Here is a 21,296-nt window from a genome sequence, read left to right on the forward strand (position 1 = left end):
CCTTCACTATTGCAACTCGGGGCTTGATTTTTTTCCTCAGTTCTTTCAGCTTGAGAAATACCTAGTGTGTTCTTCCCTTTTGGCTTTCTATTTCCAGGTCTTTGCACATGTCATTATAATACTTTACTTTTTCTTCTCGAACTGCCCTTTGAAATCTTCTGTTCACTTCTTTTACTTCATTCCTTCCTTTTGCTTTAGCTGCCCGACATTTGTGAGCAAGTTTCAGAGTCTCTTCTGACATCCATCTTGGTCTTTTCTTTCTTTCCTGTCTTTTCAATGACGTCTTGCTTTCTTCACGTATGATGTCCTTGCTGTCATTCCACAACTTGTCTTCGGTCACTAGTGTTCAGTGCATCAAATCTGTTCTTCAGATGGTCTCTAAACTCAGGTGGGATATACCCAAGGTTGTATTTCGGCTCTCGTGGACTTGCTCTGATTTTCTTCATTTTCAGCTTGAACTTGCATATGAGCAATTGATGGTCTATTGCACAGTCGGCCCCTGGCCTTGTTCTGACTGATGATGTTGAATTTTTCCATCGTCTGTTTCCACATATGTAGCCAGTTTGATTTCTGTGTGTTCCATCTGGTGAGGTCCATGTGTGTAGTCGCTGTTTATGTTGGTGAAAGAAGATAATTTGCGATGAAGAAGTTGTTCTTGCAAAATTCTGTCATTCGATCTCCGGCATTGTTTCTGTCACCAAGGCCCTATTTCCCAACTACTGATCCTTCTTCTTTGTTTCCAACTTTAGCATTCCAGTCACCAGTAATTATCAATGTATCCTGATGGCACGTTCTATCAATTTCAGACTGCAGCAGCTGCTAAAAATCTATTCCTTCATCTTTGGCCTCAGATCACATTATGGAATGTAATTGATTATATGAAATTGTATTATGGAAGAGCAACTAGTCCAGTGTTTGGCCAAACTACTGGGAACCATAGCCTAGCCAAGCTGACATCTAAAATTAACTGTCACACTACACCTGTAGTTTTTTTGGTTAAACAAATCCAGTAAGACCTTGAAAAGAGAGGTGAGTGGGCAATTATGACTCATAGAATTGGCAGGCTGGGTGGCTCCCTAAAAGAAAAGGGGGGTGCAGCTAAGTAAGGGGACAAGCACATGTCCATGACAGGTGGGTTGCTGTGATTTGGAATCCACCCAGTGGCAATGGATTTTGGTATGACTGGGTGCTTGGATAAAATTTCATGAGTGCACAAATGTTTAAACTCAGTGATCACTTTGCCTTCTCAACTCCGGCCTACTTCCAGAGAGTGAAGAAACCTGCTCCCATTTTCTTGACCTTCCAAATGCTTCCTTTTCGTGTACAACCATGTGTATACATACATAACTGTGTACACATACACACATACACAATTGTGTACATGTGGAATTGTGATCATACTGTAGATGACCTTCCACAACTTCCTGTTCACTCCATCTTGGGTGGTTTCGTTTCCACACAGTTAGACCACCTCATCCTTCCCAATGGCTGCTTAGGACTCAGTTTTCGGGTAGGTGGTGATTCATGTTGCTGGTCCACTGCCGATGGGCTTTGAGGCCGTTTCCATTGCTTTGCTATGGCAGCGAAGCTGTGATGTCCTTTTAGACATATCCTTTGTGTCTACGTGGGAGCGCAACCCTAGGAAACATTTCTGCGTGTATAAAGGTGCGGTGTACACTGCCTGGATACCTACCCCCAGTGAGAGGCCTGGCCTCTTCACACCTTTGCAGCCCCGGGGCATCCAGCTTTTTAAATCACTGTGCCTCTGAAAGGTAAAAATTAGTATCTTGCTTTAATTTGTTTATAATTTTTTAATTATAAATATCATATCTCCCCCTTAATTTGCCTTCTGTAGTTTTAGTATGTGAACTGCATAGTGATGCTTCTTGGTTGTTTGAGCTCCCCCAGGAGCTGTTTGTTAGTAAGGAAGGGATCCCCCCTGATGTGTGTGTTGCAAAGTGTTTTCTCAGTTTCTTGCTTATGTTCTTTCCTTTATGGCTTCTAGATTTTATATAATGTGTAATAAACTCCTCCCCTACTTTAAAGGTTGTTTTAAAATCCCCACAAATTCTAATCCTTTTTTTGATTTCTTCTTTTCTTTCTGTCTTCCACACTCTTCTTCCTCCCCTTCCTCATCCTCTTCTGACTTTGGTTTTTAAGTAATTTATTTGAAAACTTGCAGTTTGTTGAAATACCGAATACTAACACCGACATTATCTTGATATGTGATTCTAAATTAGGGACTAATTTGGAAGCTTTGTACTAAGATATTCTCTGCTATGACTTTATTAGAGGGGCCAGTGGTGGTGGGAGAATTCTTACCTCCCTGTGGGAGACCCGGCTTTGATTCCTCATGTTCACCCACCACTGCCCGTCTGTCAGTGGAGGTGTGCGTGTTGCTAGAATGCTGAACAGGTTCTAGCAGAAACTTCCAGATTAAGACAGACGAGGAAGAAAAAGGCCTGAGGGCCTACTTCTGAAAAATATAGGCAGTGAAAACCCTGTGGACCACAACGGTCCGATCCTGTTGTGCATGGGGTCGCCACGAGTTGGGAGCCAACTTGACAGCAACTAACAACAACAGTAACAACGTGATTTTCTTACCAGTCACACTGTTTCTGCCCTATCTCCTTTCTCGGAACTCATGCTCAACATTTGCGTGGAACACGCAGGAGAGGATCTCTGCATGGCCAAGTGGTGTCACTAGGGTTGAGAAGACGGGGGTGGGATGGAGTCTGGAAAAATGCACATGGCGCCCTCTGTTCCAGGTTTTTGCCTGTAGCTTTAGTTCTGATGCTGAGCCTGTTCTCATCAACGTGGCTCATCTGTGTCCCTTCCTTCACCAGCTTACTTGTGCACCCCTACAGACCCCTCTCTGATGATGCACTCACAATGCCTCCAGCAGGCGTCGTTAACCTAGCCATGGTGGGATCTGGTTCACGGGCATGCGTGCATCTTAAATAGTCCTGGTCCAGAGTTCACCCTGCTGAAATGTCCGCTTTGGTAACTTTGTTGCAGATTCTGCTGACACTGGACAGTAAGAGGACATTCTATCTCGGGTTGCTGATATGTCTGATGACACCGATCATTAAGTAAGTCATGACACCTGCCTGCAGAATTGGCTCTTGAGAAGACTTCTTTGCAAGAGCCCTTCGCTCTTGATTCTGTGTGATGTGCAGGGCACCTGTTGGGTCACTGAGTTGGCCGTCTGAAGTCTCAGAGCCCTGTGCGCTTCCTTGCTCTCATCGCCCCTTCTCCACAACGTGGACCCTAGGGCTGGACCCACTTGGGAGCCACATGGCCTTGGACTGACCCTCACTTCTGGGAGCTCCAGTTCTTCGTCAGTCTGAAGGGGGCTTACCAAACATACTTGCCTCGTGGGTGGGAGACGTACGGGCGGGTTTTTTCCTGGCGAAGCACATGGATCCTGCCTGGTGACCCTGCCTGGTTAGCTCCCGTTGGGGGTGTGGACTGAGAGGGCGAGTGAGCTGTGTCCTGGTCCAGGGACTTGAGCAGGCACTAAGGTCAGGTGCGCTGGCTGTTCTTGTCTACCCTGGGGGTTTGGGATGGCGCTGTTCTGCTGCAGGTGCCACCATTGAAGCTCCAGTCTTCTGCGTGGAGGGACACGTCTAGTATGAAGGGTCCAGCACTGCTGCTGCTGTTGTTGCTCTCATGCGGGGCTGGTGGCTTGCTAGGAAGAGTGAGCTCTGATCCTTGGGCTTCACACCCTCGTGCTTGCTGCAGGCAGCATCTGTCACTAATCAGACTCAAACTTGGGTCCCGAGATGCTCCTGTAGCGCTGGGAGGGCTCTGCCTTCAGTTTAGGAGGCTCCAGAAGCAGTTCTCAGACTTGAGCTTGTTGACTTTCTTGGATTGAGCCAAAGGAGATGCAAACATCTGAGGGGGGCCTTTCTGTTTGTTTTTTAATAGAAGTGATTTGGTTGGGGGCCAGCAGCCTTACAGAGAATACAATTCTAGGAGAGTTAAAAAAAAGTGACAGGGACCCAGGGTGGATGGAAATGCTTCTTACTTTGGACAGCTCATCAGGAAAGACCAACTGCTAGAAAACAAAATCATGTTTGGTAAAGCGGTGTGTCAGCAAAAAATGAGATAGACCCTCAATGAGATAGATGGACACAGTTAGCTGCAACAGTGGACTCAAACATGCCAACGACCGTGAAAAACGAAGATGGTGCAGGACCGGGCAGCATTTAGTTTTGTTGCCCGTTAAGGTCGCTATGAGTTGGAGTTGACACGACGGCAACTAAAAACAGCAATGAGGTGGAAACATCAGGCGGGCGGGGGGGGGGGAGGGCGGCAGGGTTGGGTGTTGACCCATTTGGTTACACTCCCAGGTTGGCATGGGGACACCCAGCTGCTGCAGACCTACAAGCCATCTATGGTTTGCATTCCTTGCTAAGTCCTAGAGACTTAAAGGTTTATGCAGATGTGTCTGTGTTAGAAGGACTTTTCTAGATGTGTGTGTGTTTTTTTTAATGTGTAGGATTTTTAAGTTGCTGAGTTCTCCAGGAACGATTGTGCTAACTGAATGTGTCTTCACAGAGAGAGCATGTTGGTCTTTGGTCCAGTTGTCTGGCTGGACCACGTGGGCGCCAGCCGTGCACATGGTACCTCAGTCTCTGCCAGGAGGCCTTTGTCTTCTCTTTGTCTTAGGCTGGGTTCTCTAGAGAAGCAAAACCGGTAAAGCATATAAATATATATATATATATAGAGAGAGAAATTTATATCAAAGAAGTGGCTCACATGGTTTTAGAGGCTAGAAAGTTCCAAGTCCCTGGGTCAGGCTGGAGGTTTCTTCTGACTCATGTATCCTCAGGGGCTGGTGAACCCAAGATCAGCCAGTAAACTGCAACCTCAGGTCCCAAGAATTGGAGATCAGATGAACAGGAGCCAGCTACAGGATCCATAGCAAGCAAAAGCCAACAAGCTTTGCCAGAAAATCCACCTATATTGGATGCAGGCTGCACCCACAAGGAAAATCCCTTTCAACCAATTGGCTGCTCATAACAGATCTCATCATGGAGGTGATTACAGTATTACATAGCTACCAAACTGCATCATAACTGCCAAACCACTGAGGATTATGGCCCAGCCAAGTTGACACACGACCTTAACCATCACACTCCTCTCTGTGTGAGAAGTTTCCCCTGCTTTTGTTTCACAGTAAGTAGTTTGTATACAAAAGACAATTTAAAAAGGAAACAGGAAGATTAAAAATATATTCTAGAACTTAGGTTGAAGAGGAAACAAGAAATTTTTTAAGAGACTGACATTGCCAGCATGGCCTTCAAAAGAAGCCTGTTGGATCGGTGTATCTGCATGGTGAGAGCAGGTGTCAGGTGGTCTTGGAGGCCTTCCTCACTGAGGCGTTGGCGACTGGTTTGGGAGTGCTGGGAGCTGGGCCTCTCCATGCTGGGCCTGAAACCCCGAGGTCATCCCCTGCTGGCACAGCTCCCCAGAAGGAAGCATGTGGCTGGAGGGCAGGGGGAAGGGCTGGTGGCACCAGGAGGTTCTGTGAAATCTGGACCTCTGTCTAACAGAGTTGGAGGGTGAAAAGGTGTAATTTTATGTCTTGCCTTTGATTTCTTTTCTTAGACCCAAACTCTAGAAGCCTAAGTGATTTTGTGGTGAGGAGTTGAATGCAAGAAAGTTAAATTTCTTTGAATTTTGCTGTTTTGATGCTACCTGGATTTTAGGTTTCCCTCTCTCTTTTTTTTCCCCTCAGTTTGGTTTAAAAAAAAATGCAGCCTTATAGTCTTTAAAAAATAGATATTATATATATTTTATTAGGTTTTTGGTAAAAGTTTACATAGCAAATTAGGTTCCCATTTAACAATTCTGTACAAATTGTTCAGTGAAATTATTTATGTTTTTCACTGTGCGTCAACATTCTCATTATTTCCGTTCTGGTTGTTCCATTTTCATTAATCTGTTTTCCCTGCCCGCCCCCCCCCTCCCCATTACCTTCTCATTTTTGCTTTATAGTAAATGTTGACTATTTGGTCTCAAATAGATGATTTTTTAAAAGATCACAGTTCTCACAGGTGATCTTGTTTATTTTATGAGCCAATGTATTATTTAGTTCAAAGCTGACCATCTGGAGTAGTTGCATTTCAGGGTTTAAAGGTATCTCTGGGTGATAGTCTTGAGAGTTACTCTAGTCTCAGTGGGTCCAGTAAGTCTGAACTTTTTAAGAATTTAAGTTTTGTCCTACATTTTTCTCCTATGCTATCAAGGTCCATCTATTGTGGCCCTGATCAGAACGGTGGTTAGTGGTACCCAGGTACCGTCTAGTTCTGGTCTCAGGATAGACGAGGCCACGGTTTGTGTAGGCTATTAGTCCTGTAGACTAGTTTCGTCTTTTAGTCATTGATCTCCTCTTTCTCTTTTGCTCCTGTTGCGTAGAGACCAATAATTGTATCTTAGATGGCCGCTTGCAAGCTTTTCACCAAGGTAGGATGTGGAACATAAACTTTATGAACTAAATTAATCAAACTAATTAAATTAATTAGTTGACTGAGATGTCCCATAAGACTATGGTCCTAAGCCTTCAAGCCCAGTAAGCCAGTTCCATGAGGTGTTTTATTATATCTAAGAAGTATCCGTAACTGTGCCCCTGTGTGCTTTGTTGTATGTATGCTTATATGTGCACTGCACACACGTGTATGTATGCATGTGCCTATAGATGCAGCTATACATGCACACGTATACACACACATGTCTACCTATAGGGAGCCCCTGTGGCACAGTGGTTAAGAGCTGTGCTGCTAACCAGGAAGCTGTTAGTTTGAATCCACCAGCCGCTCCTTGGAAACCCTATGGGGCAGTTCTACTCAGTCCTATAGGGTTGCTATGAGTTGGAATTGACTCGATGGCAACAGGTTGGTTTGGTTGGTACACGTATTTGTGGCTGCAACAATGGACTTAAGCATAACAACAGTTGTAAGGATGGTTCAGGACCGGGCAGTCTTTTGTTCTGTGGTACGTAGGGTCGCTATGAGTTGGAACTGACTCGATAGGACCTAACAACAACAACATACATATATGTGTATACATACCTACCTATATAACCACACGTGTATTTTGTTGGTTGTTGCTTTTGCAATTATAGTATATACCAAAAATGCCCTTTATGCTTGTGTGCTTCTTAGTGATGTCATTTACGTCGGTCAGATCGTGCACAGTTCAGCCACTTTCAGCATTACCTTTCCCATCACCAAAAATAACAGCATCTACTATCTAGAGGGAAACCCTGGTGGTGTAGTGGTTAAGAGGTTGGCTGCTAACCAAAAGGTCGGCAGTTCGAATCCACCAGGTGCTCCCAGGAAACCTCATGGGGCAGTTCTGCTCACTCCTATAGGGTCGCTAGTGAGTCAGAACCAACTTGATTGCAATGAGTTTGGGTTTTTTTTTTTTTTTGGTACTATCTAGAAAGTGATTTTCCGTTCCTTCCCCTCTCATCCTTGGTAACCACCAATGAACATCGGTTTCATCATGTGTACCTATTCTAGTCTTTTTATAAAAGTAAGATCATACAATATTTGTCCTTTGTGATTGACTTATTTCACTTAGCATAACATTGTCCAGATTCATCCGCGTTATAAAATGTTTAGAGGACTCGTCATTATTCTTTACGGCTGTGTAGTTCGTTGTGTGTACATTGTACTTACCTGTTCACCTGTTATGGGCACTTAGGTTGTTTCCATCTTTTTGCTATTGTGAATAGTGCTGCAATGAACCTAAGTGTGTATATGCCTGTTTATGTCACTTCTGTTAGGTCTCTAGGGTAATGTATATACCTAGGAATGGGATTGCTGGATCATAAGGTAGTTCTGTTTCTAGTTTTTTGAGGACATGCCATACCATTTTCCACAGTGGTTGTACCGTTTTACATTCCTACCAGCAGTGTCTGTGGGTTCCAATCTACCCATATCCTCACCAGCAGCATTGGCTGCCTTCTGTTTTTTGATCAGTGCCATTTTAGCAGGGGTGGGATTATAGATCAGTGTAGTTTTGATTTGCATCTCTCTAATGGCTAATGAGTCGGAATCGACTTGACGGCACTGGGTACTGGAACTGGACAATGCCTAATGATCATGAGCATCCTTTTCATGCGTTTGTTGGAAGCTTGAATGTCCTCTTTGGTGAGGTGTCTGTTCATGTCCTTTGCCCGTATTTTATCTGGGTGGTTTGTCTTTTTGTCGTTGAGCTGTTGAAGCTTTCTGTAGATTTTAGAGATTAGAGCCTTATCAGATCCGAAGTCCCACATTTTTTTTCCAGTATGCAGGTTGTCTTTTTTACCCTTTTGATAAAGTCTTTTGACAAGCATTTAATGTTTATGAAGTCCCAGTTATCAAATTTGTTTTCTGCTGTTTGTGCATTTATACTTATGTTTGGGGTTGTTTTTTTTTTTTTTTTTCGGTTCCATAGTTTTGTCCCTATGTTTTCTTAACATTTTCATCTTTGGTCCATTTTGAGTTAATTTTTGTGTACAATATGGATCCCTGTTTCTTTTTTCAGCAAGTGGATATCCAATTTTGTCAGCATCATTTGTTAAAGAGACTGTTTCTTCCCCATTAAATGGACTTTAACTCCTTGTAAAAAATCAGGTGTCCATAAATGAATGGATTTATTTCTGGGTTTCTCAGTTCTATTCCATTGATTAAGTGTCTCTTGGTGGACCAGTTCCAGGCTGTTTTGATTACTGTAGCTGTATAATATGTTTTTGAGAATGGGGAACGAGGCCTCTTACTTTGTTCTTTTTCCTCAATGTTGCTTTGGCTAGGAGGAGGGGAGGAAGAAAGGGAAAGAAAAAGGCTCAGTGGGAGCCACCAGATGGGGTGGGGCAGATCCAGGTTGTTCATGAGCTGGTGGCTCCCTAGCTAAAGCAGTGTGGCGTGTCCTGTTGGGAAGGGGTAGAGGGTGGCGTAAGGGGCAGAAGAGCGAGTGGTGGGAAAGCATGTTTCTCTGGTTACCCAGTGCCCTGTCTCCTGTTGGGAGCTCCTGAAGTTGCCTGCCCAAACTCTCTGTCCAGGGTCATTGCTGGCTGTGTTCCAAGATGGTGATGCTGTGCTGTGTTAGTTGGCAGGGGACTTCTACTCTGTAGCTCTACTCGTTCTGTTTTCCTTTGGTTTCTTCTTCCATTCGGTGTTTGATCGAGTTCTTTATCTCTTCATTTGATGCCTAGGGTTCCAGGATTGACGTTTGTATCTGTTTTACTTAGTTTTTCAGGTCTTCGCTGCAGAGGGACGGCATGATGTGTCTGTCTAGGGTGCCATCGTGGCCCCACCTCCTCTCTTTCTTCTTTAATGTAGGTACTTACTACTTTGAATTTTTCTCTGAGGCCTGCTTCTGCTGCATCCCATAGGTTTTGGTGTGTTGTGTTTTCATTTTTATTTGATTCTAAGTATTTTTTAAGTTCTTTTTTTTTTTACTTTATTATTTTTTTTTTTTATTGTGATTTCAGTGAAAGTTTACAGAGCAAATTAGTTTCTCATTCAAAAATTTATACACAAATTGTTTCATGGCATTGGCTGCAATCCTGCATTGGGTCAGCACTCTCCCCCTTTCCCTTTCCACCCCTGGTTTGCTATGTCCATTCATCCAGTTTTCCCGTTCCCTCCTGCCTTCTCATCTTTGTTCCTGGGCAGGTTTCACCCATTTGATCTCGCATACTCGATTGATCTAAGAAGCACGTTTCTCACGTGTGTTATCGTTTGTCGTATAGGCCTGCCAAATCTTTGGCTGAAAGGTGAACTTTGGGAGTGGCTTCAAGTCTCGGTTAGAAGGGTGTCCCGGAGCCACAGCCTCGGGGGTTCCTCCAGTCTCTGTCAGACCAGCAAGTCTGGTCTTTTTTGTGAATTTGATCATTTGTTTGATATTTTTCTCCCACTGTGTCTGAGACCCTCTATTGTAATCCCAGGCAGAGGGGTCAGTAGTGTTAACTGGGCACCATCTAATTCTTCTGGTCTCGGGGTTGCATAGGCTGCGGTTCATGTGGTCCTTTAGTCCTTTGGACTAACTGCTCCCTTTGGCCTTTAGTATTTTTCCGACTCCTTTGCTCTGGACTAAAAGATACAGCTTCTTATAGTTGTATCTTAGATGGCTGCTCACAAGCTTTTAAGACCCTGGATGCTACTCACCAAAGTAGAATGTAGAACACTGTCTTTAGTAACTATGCTGTGCCAGTTGATAGAGATGTCCCCCGAGTCTAAAGTCCTTTGCCTTCAAGCCTGGGAGCTTCATCCCATGTGGTGTTTAGTTATGTGTAAGAGGTTTCCCTGACCGTGCCACTTGTGTGGATCTATTGTCTATATTAATATATGAGGAGCACCTACAAGCATATATTTAGAAATTTCCACCTCCGAACCTGTATCTTCTGGTGGGTATGTTCCCTTACCCTCCCTCACTTCTTGGCATCTCTGTCAATCTGTGTATCAATTTGTAGATTATTGTTTGTTGTTTCTGTTGTTGCAGAATTGTCCATGCTATAGTGTTGCTGTTAGGTGCTGTCGAGTCAGTTATGACTCTTAGTGACCCTGTGTACAACAGAAGGAAACACTGCCTGGTCCTGTGCCATCCTCAGAATTGTTGCTGTGCTTGAGTCCATTGTTGCAGCCACTGTGTCAATCCATCTTGTCGAGGGTCTTCCTCTTTTTCATTGGCCCTCTACTTTACCAAGCGTGATGTCCTTCTCCAGGGACTGGTCCCTTCTGATAACATGTACGAAGTATATGAGACGTAGTCCCGCCGTCCTTGCTTCTAAGAATCACTCTGGTTGTACTTCTTCCAGGACAGATTGAGTCATTCTTCTGGCAGTCCATGGTATATTCAGTATTCTTCGCCAACACCAGAATTCAAAGGCATCAATTCTTCTTCAGTCCTCCTTAATCACTGTCCAGCTTTTGCATGCATATGAGGCAATTGAAAACACCATGGCTTGGGCCAGGCACACCTTTGTCTTCAAGGTGACATCTTTGCTTTTCAGTACTTTAGAGAGGTCTTTTACAGCAGATTTGCCCAGTGCAATGCATCATGTGATTTCTTGACTGTTGCTTCCATGGGTATTGATTGTGGATCTAAGTAAAATGAAATCTTTGACAACTTCAGTCTTTTCTGCTTATCATGGGGCTCTGGCGTTGGGTGTATAAATATTTATAATTGTTATGGTTTCTTGGTGAATTGTCCTTTTTATCATTACATAATGTCCTTCTTTGTCTCTTATCATAGATTTTGTCTTAAAGTCTGTTTTTTTTGGATATTAATACTGCCACTCCTGCTCTCTCATTTGCTTGTTTGCATGGTATTTTTTTTCTCATACTTTGATTTTTTGTCTTTGTGCCTCAGGTGTGTCTCTCAGGTGATGTATTGATGGGTTGTGCTTTTTTATCCATACTGCTACTCTTTTGTCTCTTGACTGGTGCATTTAACCCATTTAGGTTTTAGTGTTATTATCAACAGGGAAGAGTTTACTGCAGCCATTTTGTTATGCTTTTTTTGTGCGTTGTTAACAGATTTTTTGTTCTTTACTTCTGTGCTGGGCTCTTTTTGTGTATGAGTTTTCTTTTTCTTTCCTTTATTCTAGTTGTTTTTGTGTTTAATGAGTCTTTGTAGTTCTTCTTTATTTTGGTGAATAGATTTATTAATTTTCTTTGTGAAGTTTGCATTTGACACCCTACATTCAAATATCTCAAAATCGCCTTACCTTCCTCACCATATGGTATTTCTGTGACGACAGCAGTCGTTTCCCCTTCTGTTTTGATGCTGTAATCAGCTACAGCTCTGTGTCCTTGATTCCCTGTAGTTATTTGTTACCTTCGTTTTTCTGTCACGCCTCCGCCTGGCTTGGTGTCAGGGCGATGCTGTCACGAGTCTTCGCCTCAGGTTGTTGTGTGATGTTTTTGGTTTTCTGTCTGAAGGATTGCATTTAATATTTCCTGTAGGGATGGTTTGGTGGGTTACAAATTCCGTTAATTTCGGCTTATCTGAGAATGTCCTAATTTCTCCCTCGTTTTTGAATGATAGTTTTGCTGGATATGTAATTCTTGGTTGACAGTTCTTTTCTTTCTGGGCTTTGTATATGTCATCCCATTGTCTTCTTGCCTCCATAGTTTCTGATGAGAAATTGGCATTTCATCTCATTGGGGCCCCTTTGTAGGTGATATTGTGCTTTTCACGTGCTGCTCAAAATTCTTCCTGTGTCTTGGGATCTGGAAAGTGTGACTAGGACATAAAACATTTATTTTTGTACCCCAGTTTCCCCAAATCACCTGTCCCTTCAGCTGTGTGCTGCTTAGCATCTCACTCCTTTGGGATTGGACAGCTGCCCAACCCTCTTCTAATTCCTCATGTGCCACTGCTGCCTGACACATGGGGTTCATGTTGTCCCTTGAATAGGTGCTTGCATTTAATGGAAGACTCTTGGAGACCAGGAAGCTTTGAGAGTTGAGGTAGCTCCTTCCTCTTCTGGAAGACCAAGAGGGGTTGAGGGTGGGAGTCCTTGGCAGCTCCCACTGCCCTCTGTGCTCCATCCGCCCGACCCCTGACCTTGACTCTGCCATGCAGGGACGTAAGCCGTGTGGAGGTCAGAGGGTGTGGCCATGGGTTAGGAGGAAGAAAGGGAAGAAAATGCAGACCTCGCTGACTGGCTGCTCATTGCTGAGGAGGAAGGAGGGGGCTGACACATTGTGCCACCCTTGTGTTTTCTGTGTGCCAGCACGTGTGTGCACTGTGTGAGATTCCAGAGACACAAAGAGATGGTGCCCTTCCTGCAGAGGTTAGTGGGCTGGTGGTGGGTAGTGGTTATTTGCTGTTGAGTCAGCGCCAACTCATGGAGACCCCGTGTGCAACAGAATGAAATGTTACCCAGTCCTGTACCATCTTCAGGATCATTGGTGTACTTGAGTTCATTGTTGGGGCACTGCATATTTTGAATGCCCTCCAACCTAGAGCTTATCTCCCAGTGTTCTGTTGGACAATATTCTGTTGAGATCCATAGGGTTTTCATTGCCTAATTTTCTGATGCAGATCACCAGGCCTTTCTTCCTAGTCTGTCTGAGTTTGGAAGCTCCACTGGAACCTGCCTACCGTGAGTTACCCTGCTGGTGTTTGAAATGCCGGTGGCCTACTTCCAGTATCACAGCAACATGCCAGCCACCCCAGTATGACAGACCACATAGGGATGGCGGTCGTGGGCCAGAGGTGTTAAATGCAGTCATCCAATACATAGGTGCCTCAGAGAGAGGCTGGCAGTTTTACAGCCTTCTTTTCTTGCACACCTGCCTCCTTTTTCTTCTCCCAGTGCCCCCTCCCAGGCGATTTTCCTGTGTGAAGGGGTGGCTGTGCATTCTTCTGGCTGGCCTCTAGGCCATGGGCCACGCAGTGGAGCCTATGGCTGGATTTACCTCATGTATAACAGAAACCAAGATTTAACAAGATTTTAGTCAGGGTCCAGGTTGGCAAGCAGAAGGTTCCTAGTGGGAAGCTGAAGTCACAAAAGGGGGTGACCTGAGATTCATGCTTGCATGAAGCAGAGCCAGTCCCTAAGCTGGGGGACAAGTGTGAAGCCTGGCCTTTGGGACCCTAAGAGCTCCAATGAGGAGCCCTCCATGGGGCTGATGTGGGATCCACTGAGGAGCAGTGTTTGGGCCTCTTGGCCCAGGCATCTCAGAGCAGAGCTTGGCTCGTGGGACTGGAGCTGGGGTCTGTCATGTGGGTCCCAGGCCCACTGGCCTGCCCCCGTCCTTTGTTACCAGCCCATTTCATATCAGCCTTCTTGCTGTTACCTTTACCTCGGACATTAATGCTTGCTGACTCCCTGAAAAGCCCTTCACAGTCAGGTGTCTCCAAGGGAAGGCCACAGAAGACATGGTGAGGTTCGGGGCCTGCCTTAAGACAGATCTTTCAGTATTGGGGGTTCCGGTTGGAGCTGGGCCAGGTTTAGGATCAGTGGACACAGCAAGGAAGCATTGGAGCCAGTCTTGGTATTGTTTGGTGAGGACATGATTTGCCCAGATGAGCCATCTGTTGTTCTGAGAAGGGGCTTACTATCCTGAGGGCAGCCTTTTGTCTGAGGAGCTAGGTGAGCATCTGTGGTTCAGGTAGAAGGGTATTCAGGAAGCTCTGAAACAAACAGCATAGGTATTGGCTGCTTTGGCTTCTTGGGTGAGAACTTCCTAGAATAGGAAAGTCATGTTAACTAGACGGCGTTGCTGGCTGGATGTTTTCAGGTCATGCTAACTGCTGCTGGCTCAGCTCAGCTCAGAGAAACCTCTCCCAGCCTCTGGTGAGGTCATTTTATCTACTTATCCATCTCGTGGCAACCTGGATTGTCTAACACAGGGCTTATCACGGTTTGCAGTTGCACACACATGCATACATACACCCCTGCACCTTTAGGTGTCTGGGATGTCTTTGCTTACTAGGTAGGCTCCTTGGGGGGCACAGGCACCATTTCTTTCTGCTGGCACTTAGTGCAGAGCCTAACATGTAGTGGGTTCTTCACAGACTTTGCAGATGGACGTGGATAGGGTTGGAACTGTTACCACAGGAGCTCAGAGAAGGAAGGGCTGCCTTTCTTCTGGGAGGTCAGGTGATACCAGAGGGCACTCCATATGCCGAGGCTTGGACTGCATTCTGAAGGATGTAGGGGCGTGTGCTGGGGGTGCGGGGGGCTGACGGGTACACAGTGGTGCAGGCTCAGGGACAGCTCCCATGCAAAGGCTTGGGCTGCATTCCGAAGGATGTAGGGGTATGTGCGGGGGGTGACAGATGCACAGTGGCCCAGACTCAGGGACAACTTCTGCACAGACCTGGCAGGCTGAGGGAAGCCAGGGCAGATGGGGATGTTGACACATAGGATGTATGTGGGTGACAGGAGGAGGAGCAAGATGAGGCAGCATTCTGCATATTTTGGGGTACAGCTTTAGGACTTCAATCAAAGGCAGCAGAGGGCCAGTTAAGAATTTTCAGCGGAGTAATGGCAGGATCAGATTGTGTTTTAGGAAGACCAATGCAGCTACACTGTGGAGGGGGGCTAGGTGGGTCAGAGTGCAGGTAGAAAAGGGATTCAGCGGCTGAGGATACCCAGAGAGAGGACAGTGGGGCTGCTGGCAGGGGGTGTGGAGTGGACCTTGACCAGGGACCTGTGGGGAGACGCCTTGGGAACTTGAGGACATGAGCCTGATGGTGTTGTGGATGATGTTGCTGGGACCAGGGTGGCTCACACCAGACCAAGTTGGGAAAGACAGGAGGAAGGACAGTGAGCTCCTCGTCATGGCCTCCTTCGTTTTCTGTTTGGATTATTCTTGGTGAGGTTATGAGCAGACCCTTGTGTCCCTGGGTGGTGCAGACGGTTAAGTGCTTGGCTGCTAACCAAAAGGTTAGAAGTTTGAGTCTATCCAGAGGCACCTTGGAATAAAGGCCTGGCAGTCTACTTCTGAAAAGTCAGCCATTGAAAACCCCATGGAACACAGTTCTACTCTGACGCACATGAGGTCTCCATGAGTCAGAGTCAGCTCGACAGTAAGTTGCCGAGTTAGACATGTGCCATGACCCTGAGGGGCTGTGTTGGGAGGTGACGGATCAGACGGTGTACTGACTGTGAGCCGGCTGCACAGCAGTTCCTGGGTGGGGCAGATGTGCACTAAGGCTTAAAACTGTGCGATGTGGCGGACTGGATTGTGAGCTGGCCTGTTTTCGTTAGGCCTTTTTGTAAAGGGAAAATAATACCTGCAAATCAGGTTTTAAAAACAGACCCTGGCTCTTGCCTTTTACCCTAAGTCCCATTGACCAGTGAATGCACTCACCTGGCATTGGCTACAGTGTATCTTAACACCCCCCTTTGCCCTGCTAGTGCCCAGAGAAGAGAGCCCAGGGTACAAGGGAAATGGAGTAGTATTTTGCCTTGCATTATTTATTTGGGTGGCAAAAGGTGGTGTTTGAAACCGTTAGCCTCTTTTTGGCACCTGAACTTTTTTGTAAAATCTCTAATCACAGAAGAAGTATTTTCTCATAGGTACAAGTGCTGCCTTTAATACTGCTGCTGTTTTAAGAAAATTACCTTCAGGGTTAATTATCCCTTTTAGGTAATTTGGATACCGAAGGGGTCTACACTCTCAGCAGCTAAATCTTAAAGGTAAAGAGCATTAGAAGTAATTGTGCTCTTCATGATAGGCAGCACATATATTATGCATCTATTAAAATGTCTTAAAATTGCAAAGCATACTGTAGACTTTTGAAAGTCTTAAAATATACAAGTTATATATAATTCTAGTCAAGGAATATAAAGAGTACTTCTGTTTATTGCCTTAGAGTACCTTTAAAGTTACAATGTTCTTCGTCTCAAGAGTGGCAGAAGATGTTTTCAGAACGTGGATTTGATCGGGACATCTTTCAAGTCACGATGTGGTAGAGTCATGCTTCATCAGACCTTACGATCCCCACTCTGCTAGCAGAGGGTCAGAGTTGGGGTGGGGATGGGACGTTCAGGTGTCTGTCCCCCTCTGTAAGCGTTATTGAGCGAGACGCATGTGTTCGTGTGCTCTGAAAGTCGTCTGCACACTGGACGGAGCATGCCTGCAAGGCGGGTTCTCCCTGCCTCGCTCTCCTCCTCCTCCTCATCTCTAACCTTAAAGATCATGTGTGCTGTCACACACGTGTGCTGTCACACAAGGCTCTGAAGGGAGAAGGCGGGTCAGAGTCAAGTCACGGTAATGGATGCTCCGGAATGGGTGCAGTCTGTTCTCTGCTGTCTCCATTTTTCTCTTGTCCTCACGATTGTGACTGCATCGCGCTGACATTGACCTCACTGCCCTGTTGGTTTTTCAGAACAGTCCAGGTGCGAGGACCTTTCTGCTACCTGGGCATTTTTCGCTTCTGCAGGACAGGTGGACTCGTGATAGTGCTCCAGTGGAACCTCGGTTGCTTGGTGAAAGGTGGTTTTGATCAAGCTTCAGTCCTGGCTCTGCCCCAAGCTGGGGCACCTGTCGCACCACTGTGTCATCTGTAAAACAGGCCTGGCAGTACCTGCCTAGCTTACTTCAGAGGCCCAAAGACTTCACATGTGACAGTCACCTGTGCTGCCCAGGTCACCATCTTGGGACACTCACTGTGTAGTCGTTGAGCACTGGCTGTGTCCCAGGTGTGTCTTTCCCTCCTGGAGCGCAAAATTGCCACAGCCAAAATGAGAGCTGCCTACAGCCTGTAGCCTTGGGGCCAAGGCAGACCATTGGAAAGGGATTGCAGCTTGGGCAAGCAGTGCAGGGATGGAGGGGTGCAGGGGGCTTGGGGGGAATGCAGACCCCCATACACACAGTGTGGTCTTGGAGCCTGAACTTGCTCCATAGAGCTTGGGACTGAAGGGCCAGCTTTACATGTGCCGTCCTTGCTTAACTAGTCCTTGTTTGATGATTGCAGACATTGTAGGTGATCACAGGCTGTGGACAATTTGTTGCTGTTGGGTTCCATCAAGTCAGTTCTGACTCATAGTGAACCTAGGTACAACAACAAAACACTTGCCTGGTCATGTGCCATGCTCACAATCACCATTGTTGCAGCCACTGTGTCATTCCATCTTGTTGGTGGGCTTCCGCTTTTTCACTGACCCTCTCTCTACCTTATCAAGCATGATGTCCTTCTTCAGGGGCTGATCCTTCCTGGTAACATGTCCAAAGTGCCTGAGACGAAGTCTTGCCATCCTTACTTCTGAGGAGCATTCTGGCTGTATTTATTTCAAGACAGACTGGCAGTCCATGGTATGTATATTTAGTATTCTTTGGCATAATTCAAAGGCATCAATTCTTCAGTCTTCCTTATTCCAGCTTTCGTATGCATATGAGGTGAAGGAAAACACCATGGCTTGGGTCAGGCACACATTAGTCCTCAAAGTGACATCTTTGGTTTTTAATACTTTAAAGAGGTCTTTTGCAGCAGATTTGCCTACTGCAATGTGTCTTTTGATTTCCTGGCTGATGCTTTCATGGGCATTTATTGTGGATCCAAGTAAAATGACATACTTGACCACGTCAGTATATTCTCTATTTATCATGATGTTGCTTATTGGTCCAGTGTGAGAATTTTCATTTTCTTTATGTTGAGGTGCAATCCATACTGAAGGCTGTGGTCTTTCACCTTCATCAGTAAGTCCTTCAGGCCCTCTTCACTTTTAGCAAGGAAAGTTGTGTCATCTGCGTATCACAGGTTGTTAATGAATCTTCCACCAATCCTGATGCTGTAGTCTTTTTCATATAGTCCAGCTTCTTTAGTTATTGGCTCAGCATACAGATTAAATAGGTATGGTGAAAGGATACAATGCTGACACACACCTTTCTTGATTTTAAACCACGCAGTATCCCCTTGCTTTGTTCAAATGACTGTCTCTTAGCCTATGTACCGGTTTTAAGTGAGCACAGTTAAGTGTTCTGGAATTGCCATTTTTCGCAACGTTATCCATAATTTGTTTTGATCCACACAGTCGAATGCTTTTGCACAGTCAGTAAGACACAAGTAAACATCTTTCTGGTATCCTCTGCTTTCAGCTGTGATCCATCTGACATCAGCAGTCATATCCTCGGTTCCACGTCCTCTTCTGAATCCAGCTAGAATTTCTGGCTGTTGCCTGTCAAGGTACTGCTGCAACTGCTTTTGAATGATCTTCAGCAGAATTTTACCTGTGTGTGTGATATTAATAATAGCACAGTAGTTAGGAGTTCAGGCTGCCAACTAAAAGGTCGGCTGTTCAAATCCACCAGCCACTCCTGGAAACTCTCTGAGTCAGTTTTCCTCTGTCCTGTAGGGTCCCCGTAAGCTGGAATCAACTTGACAGCAACAGGTTTTGTTTTTTTGTTTCCAGTGGGTTGGCCAGATAGCTGTCTTCCAAATTTCTTGGCATAGACAAGTGCTTCCAGCATCACATCTTTTGAAACATCTCAGTTGGCGTTCTATCAGCTCCTGGAGTCTTGTTTTTGCTGGTGCCTCTAGTGCAGCTTGGACTTCTTCCTTCAGTACCATCAGTTCTTGATTATATGCTACTTCCTGAAATGTTTGAACGTTGACCAGTTCTTTTTGGTGCAGTGACTCTGGGTATTCCTTCCACCTTATTTTGATGCTTCCCGCATCATTCAATATTTTGCCCATAGAATCCTTCAAATTGCAACTTGAGGCTTGAATTTTTTCTTCAGTCCTTTCAACTTGAGAAATGCTAAGCATGTTCTTCCCTTTTGGTTTTCTTACTGCAGGTCTTTGCACATTTCATTATAATATTTTACTTTACCTTCTTGAGCTGCCCTTTGAAATCTTCTGTTTAGCTCTTTTAATTCATCGTTTCTTCCATTCACTGTAGCTGCTCTACATTCAAGAGCAGGTTTCAGAGTCTCCTCTGACATCCATTTCAGTCTTTTCTTTCTTTCCTGTCTTCTTAATGAACTTTTGCTTTCTTCATGTATGATGTCCTTGATACCTTCCCACAACTCATCTGGTCTTCGGTCATTAGTGTTCAGTGCATCAAATCTGTTCTTGAGATGGTCTTCATGTTCAGGTGGGATACACTCTAGGTCATATTTTCGCTGTAGTGGACTTGTTTTAATTTTCCTCAGCTCTGACTTGAACTTGCACATGAGCAATTGATGGTCTGTTCGCAGTTGGTCCCTGGCTTTGGTCTGACAGATGATATTGGGCTTTTCCATCGTCTCTTTCCACAGATGTAGTCGATTTGATTCCTCTGTTTTCCATCTGCCATTTATGTTGTTGAAGCTCTGGACAATAATCAAGTATACTGTGCTTCCTTAGGGAGTCAGGGATCCAGGGGTCTGCCCTGCAGTGAGAGTCCTGTACGCAATCATGAAAGAAGCCAGTGCGCAGCTAGTGCTCCGTGCCGCCCTGCCCCGTCTAAGGTAGTCTCACCTGCTCCACACAGACACCATATATGGTGGTTCCTGGTATCAGGTCCATCCCACGGGGAGGATGTGGACAGACAGAGTCCCACAGCCATGATGGAAGAGGCAGTTGTGTGGGGACTCTGGTTTCCTGATTTAGTCTTCACCTTTGCCCAATTCGGGAGAAGACAGTCATAGGGATTACACATGGCGAGCTGTGTGCCAGTGGTTTATACGTGTTACCTCCTCATTCATCCTCACCTCCACCACTGAGCAGGTGCCTTCATTTACCTGTTTCAGGTTGGCATGGGCTCAGAAAGATTGAGTGACCGGTCCAGGATCCTCCAGCATACATGGGGCAGTGGTGGGATCTCCACGCACATCTGCCTCTCCAGGGACCTCAGCCACCAGCTCCTGGGGTAATGGACTGAGTTCCTAGAGCCCAGCCCATACCTCCCAGGTGTACACACCTGCCTTTACAGCCTCCTGGAGAGAGCTGGGAGGCGGGCCGGGCCAGGCCAGCACGTTCCTCAGGTGGGCAATAATGTATATATAGGATTTGCGTGGTCTCAGCCGCGGGAGCCTCTTCTGTGGGACTGGGAGTTGGTGGCGTTGGCCCTCCCTCCCCCTGCCATGGTCTGTAAGGCGGCCTTTCTCCTCAGGGAACAGGAGTGCCTTCCTCTTTCCCGAGTCCCGGGTGGGTGGGCCGGCGCGTGGCCCTGAGTTAGCCCACACAGGAAAACAATCAAGCCCACATCACTGAACAGCCCTGCTATTTAAAGGGCAGAGAATGGGGGCAAGCTTGTCCCACGGCGAGCATGCCGGGACCTGGAGAGAAGGTTCTCTGCGGAGCCTTGTCCCTGGCTGTTGAATGGCGCCTTGTTGTGGCCTGAGAGAGTGGAGGGGCAGCTGCCCTTAGCCGTCCCCCTCAGCTCCCACCCCGAGTGGATAATGAACCCCTGAGAGTGTTGCGAGACTAAGACAAATGGAGCCTTGGCAGGCAGAGGCCCTTAGTGAGGAGTGGTGCTGTGCCAGCAGGGTCCTGAGCGTCTGTCCTCCCCTCAGCCAGGGATATGTGGGGGCAGTCTCGGGGCCTGAGGCCAGGGCTGTGGGACAGAGCCAACTGCAGGGCTCCCAGGTAAGGACGAGCCTGGGACTTTAGGGACAGGGCTCTTGTTGCCAGAGGCCCAGCATTTCATTATTTCTGCAAAGCATCTTGGATCTCTGGGCTTTTGTTTTTTATATTTCTCAGTGCCCACAATGAGTGTGTGAGAATAAGCTGAATAAGCAAGTACTCCTTCTAACATAAAGACCTCTGATGGCTCGGAAACGTCAGTGGTTCCCTCCCTCCTGGCAAGTGACCTGAGCCTGGATGACCGCCAAGTTCTCATCCCCTGTAGGATC

General features: G+C 46.1%; 1 protein-coding gene across 1 annotated transcript in view; it reads left to right on the top strand.

Moving 5' to 3' along the window:
* LOC126082532 (translation initiation factor IF-2-like) overlaps positions 1-21,296 on the top strand; it is a 116,530-nt gene that overhangs the window by 53,268 nt on the left and 41,966 nt on the right. The window contains exon 3 of the mRNA XM_049895031.1: positions 3,019-3,092. Within this exon, the coding sequence (XP_049750988.1) occupies positions 3,019-3,092 (74 nt within the window). The remainder of the gene's footprint in view (positions 1-3,018; positions 3,093-21,296) is intronic.

This window comes from Elephas maximus, chromosome 9 (genome assembly GCF_024166365.1).
Source record: "Elephas maximus indicus isolate mEleMax1 chromosome 9, mEleMax1 primary haplotype, whole genome shotgun sequence".
NCBI classification, from domain to species: Eukaryota; Metazoa; Chordata; class Mammalia; order Proboscidea; family Elephantidae; genus Elephas; species Elephas maximus.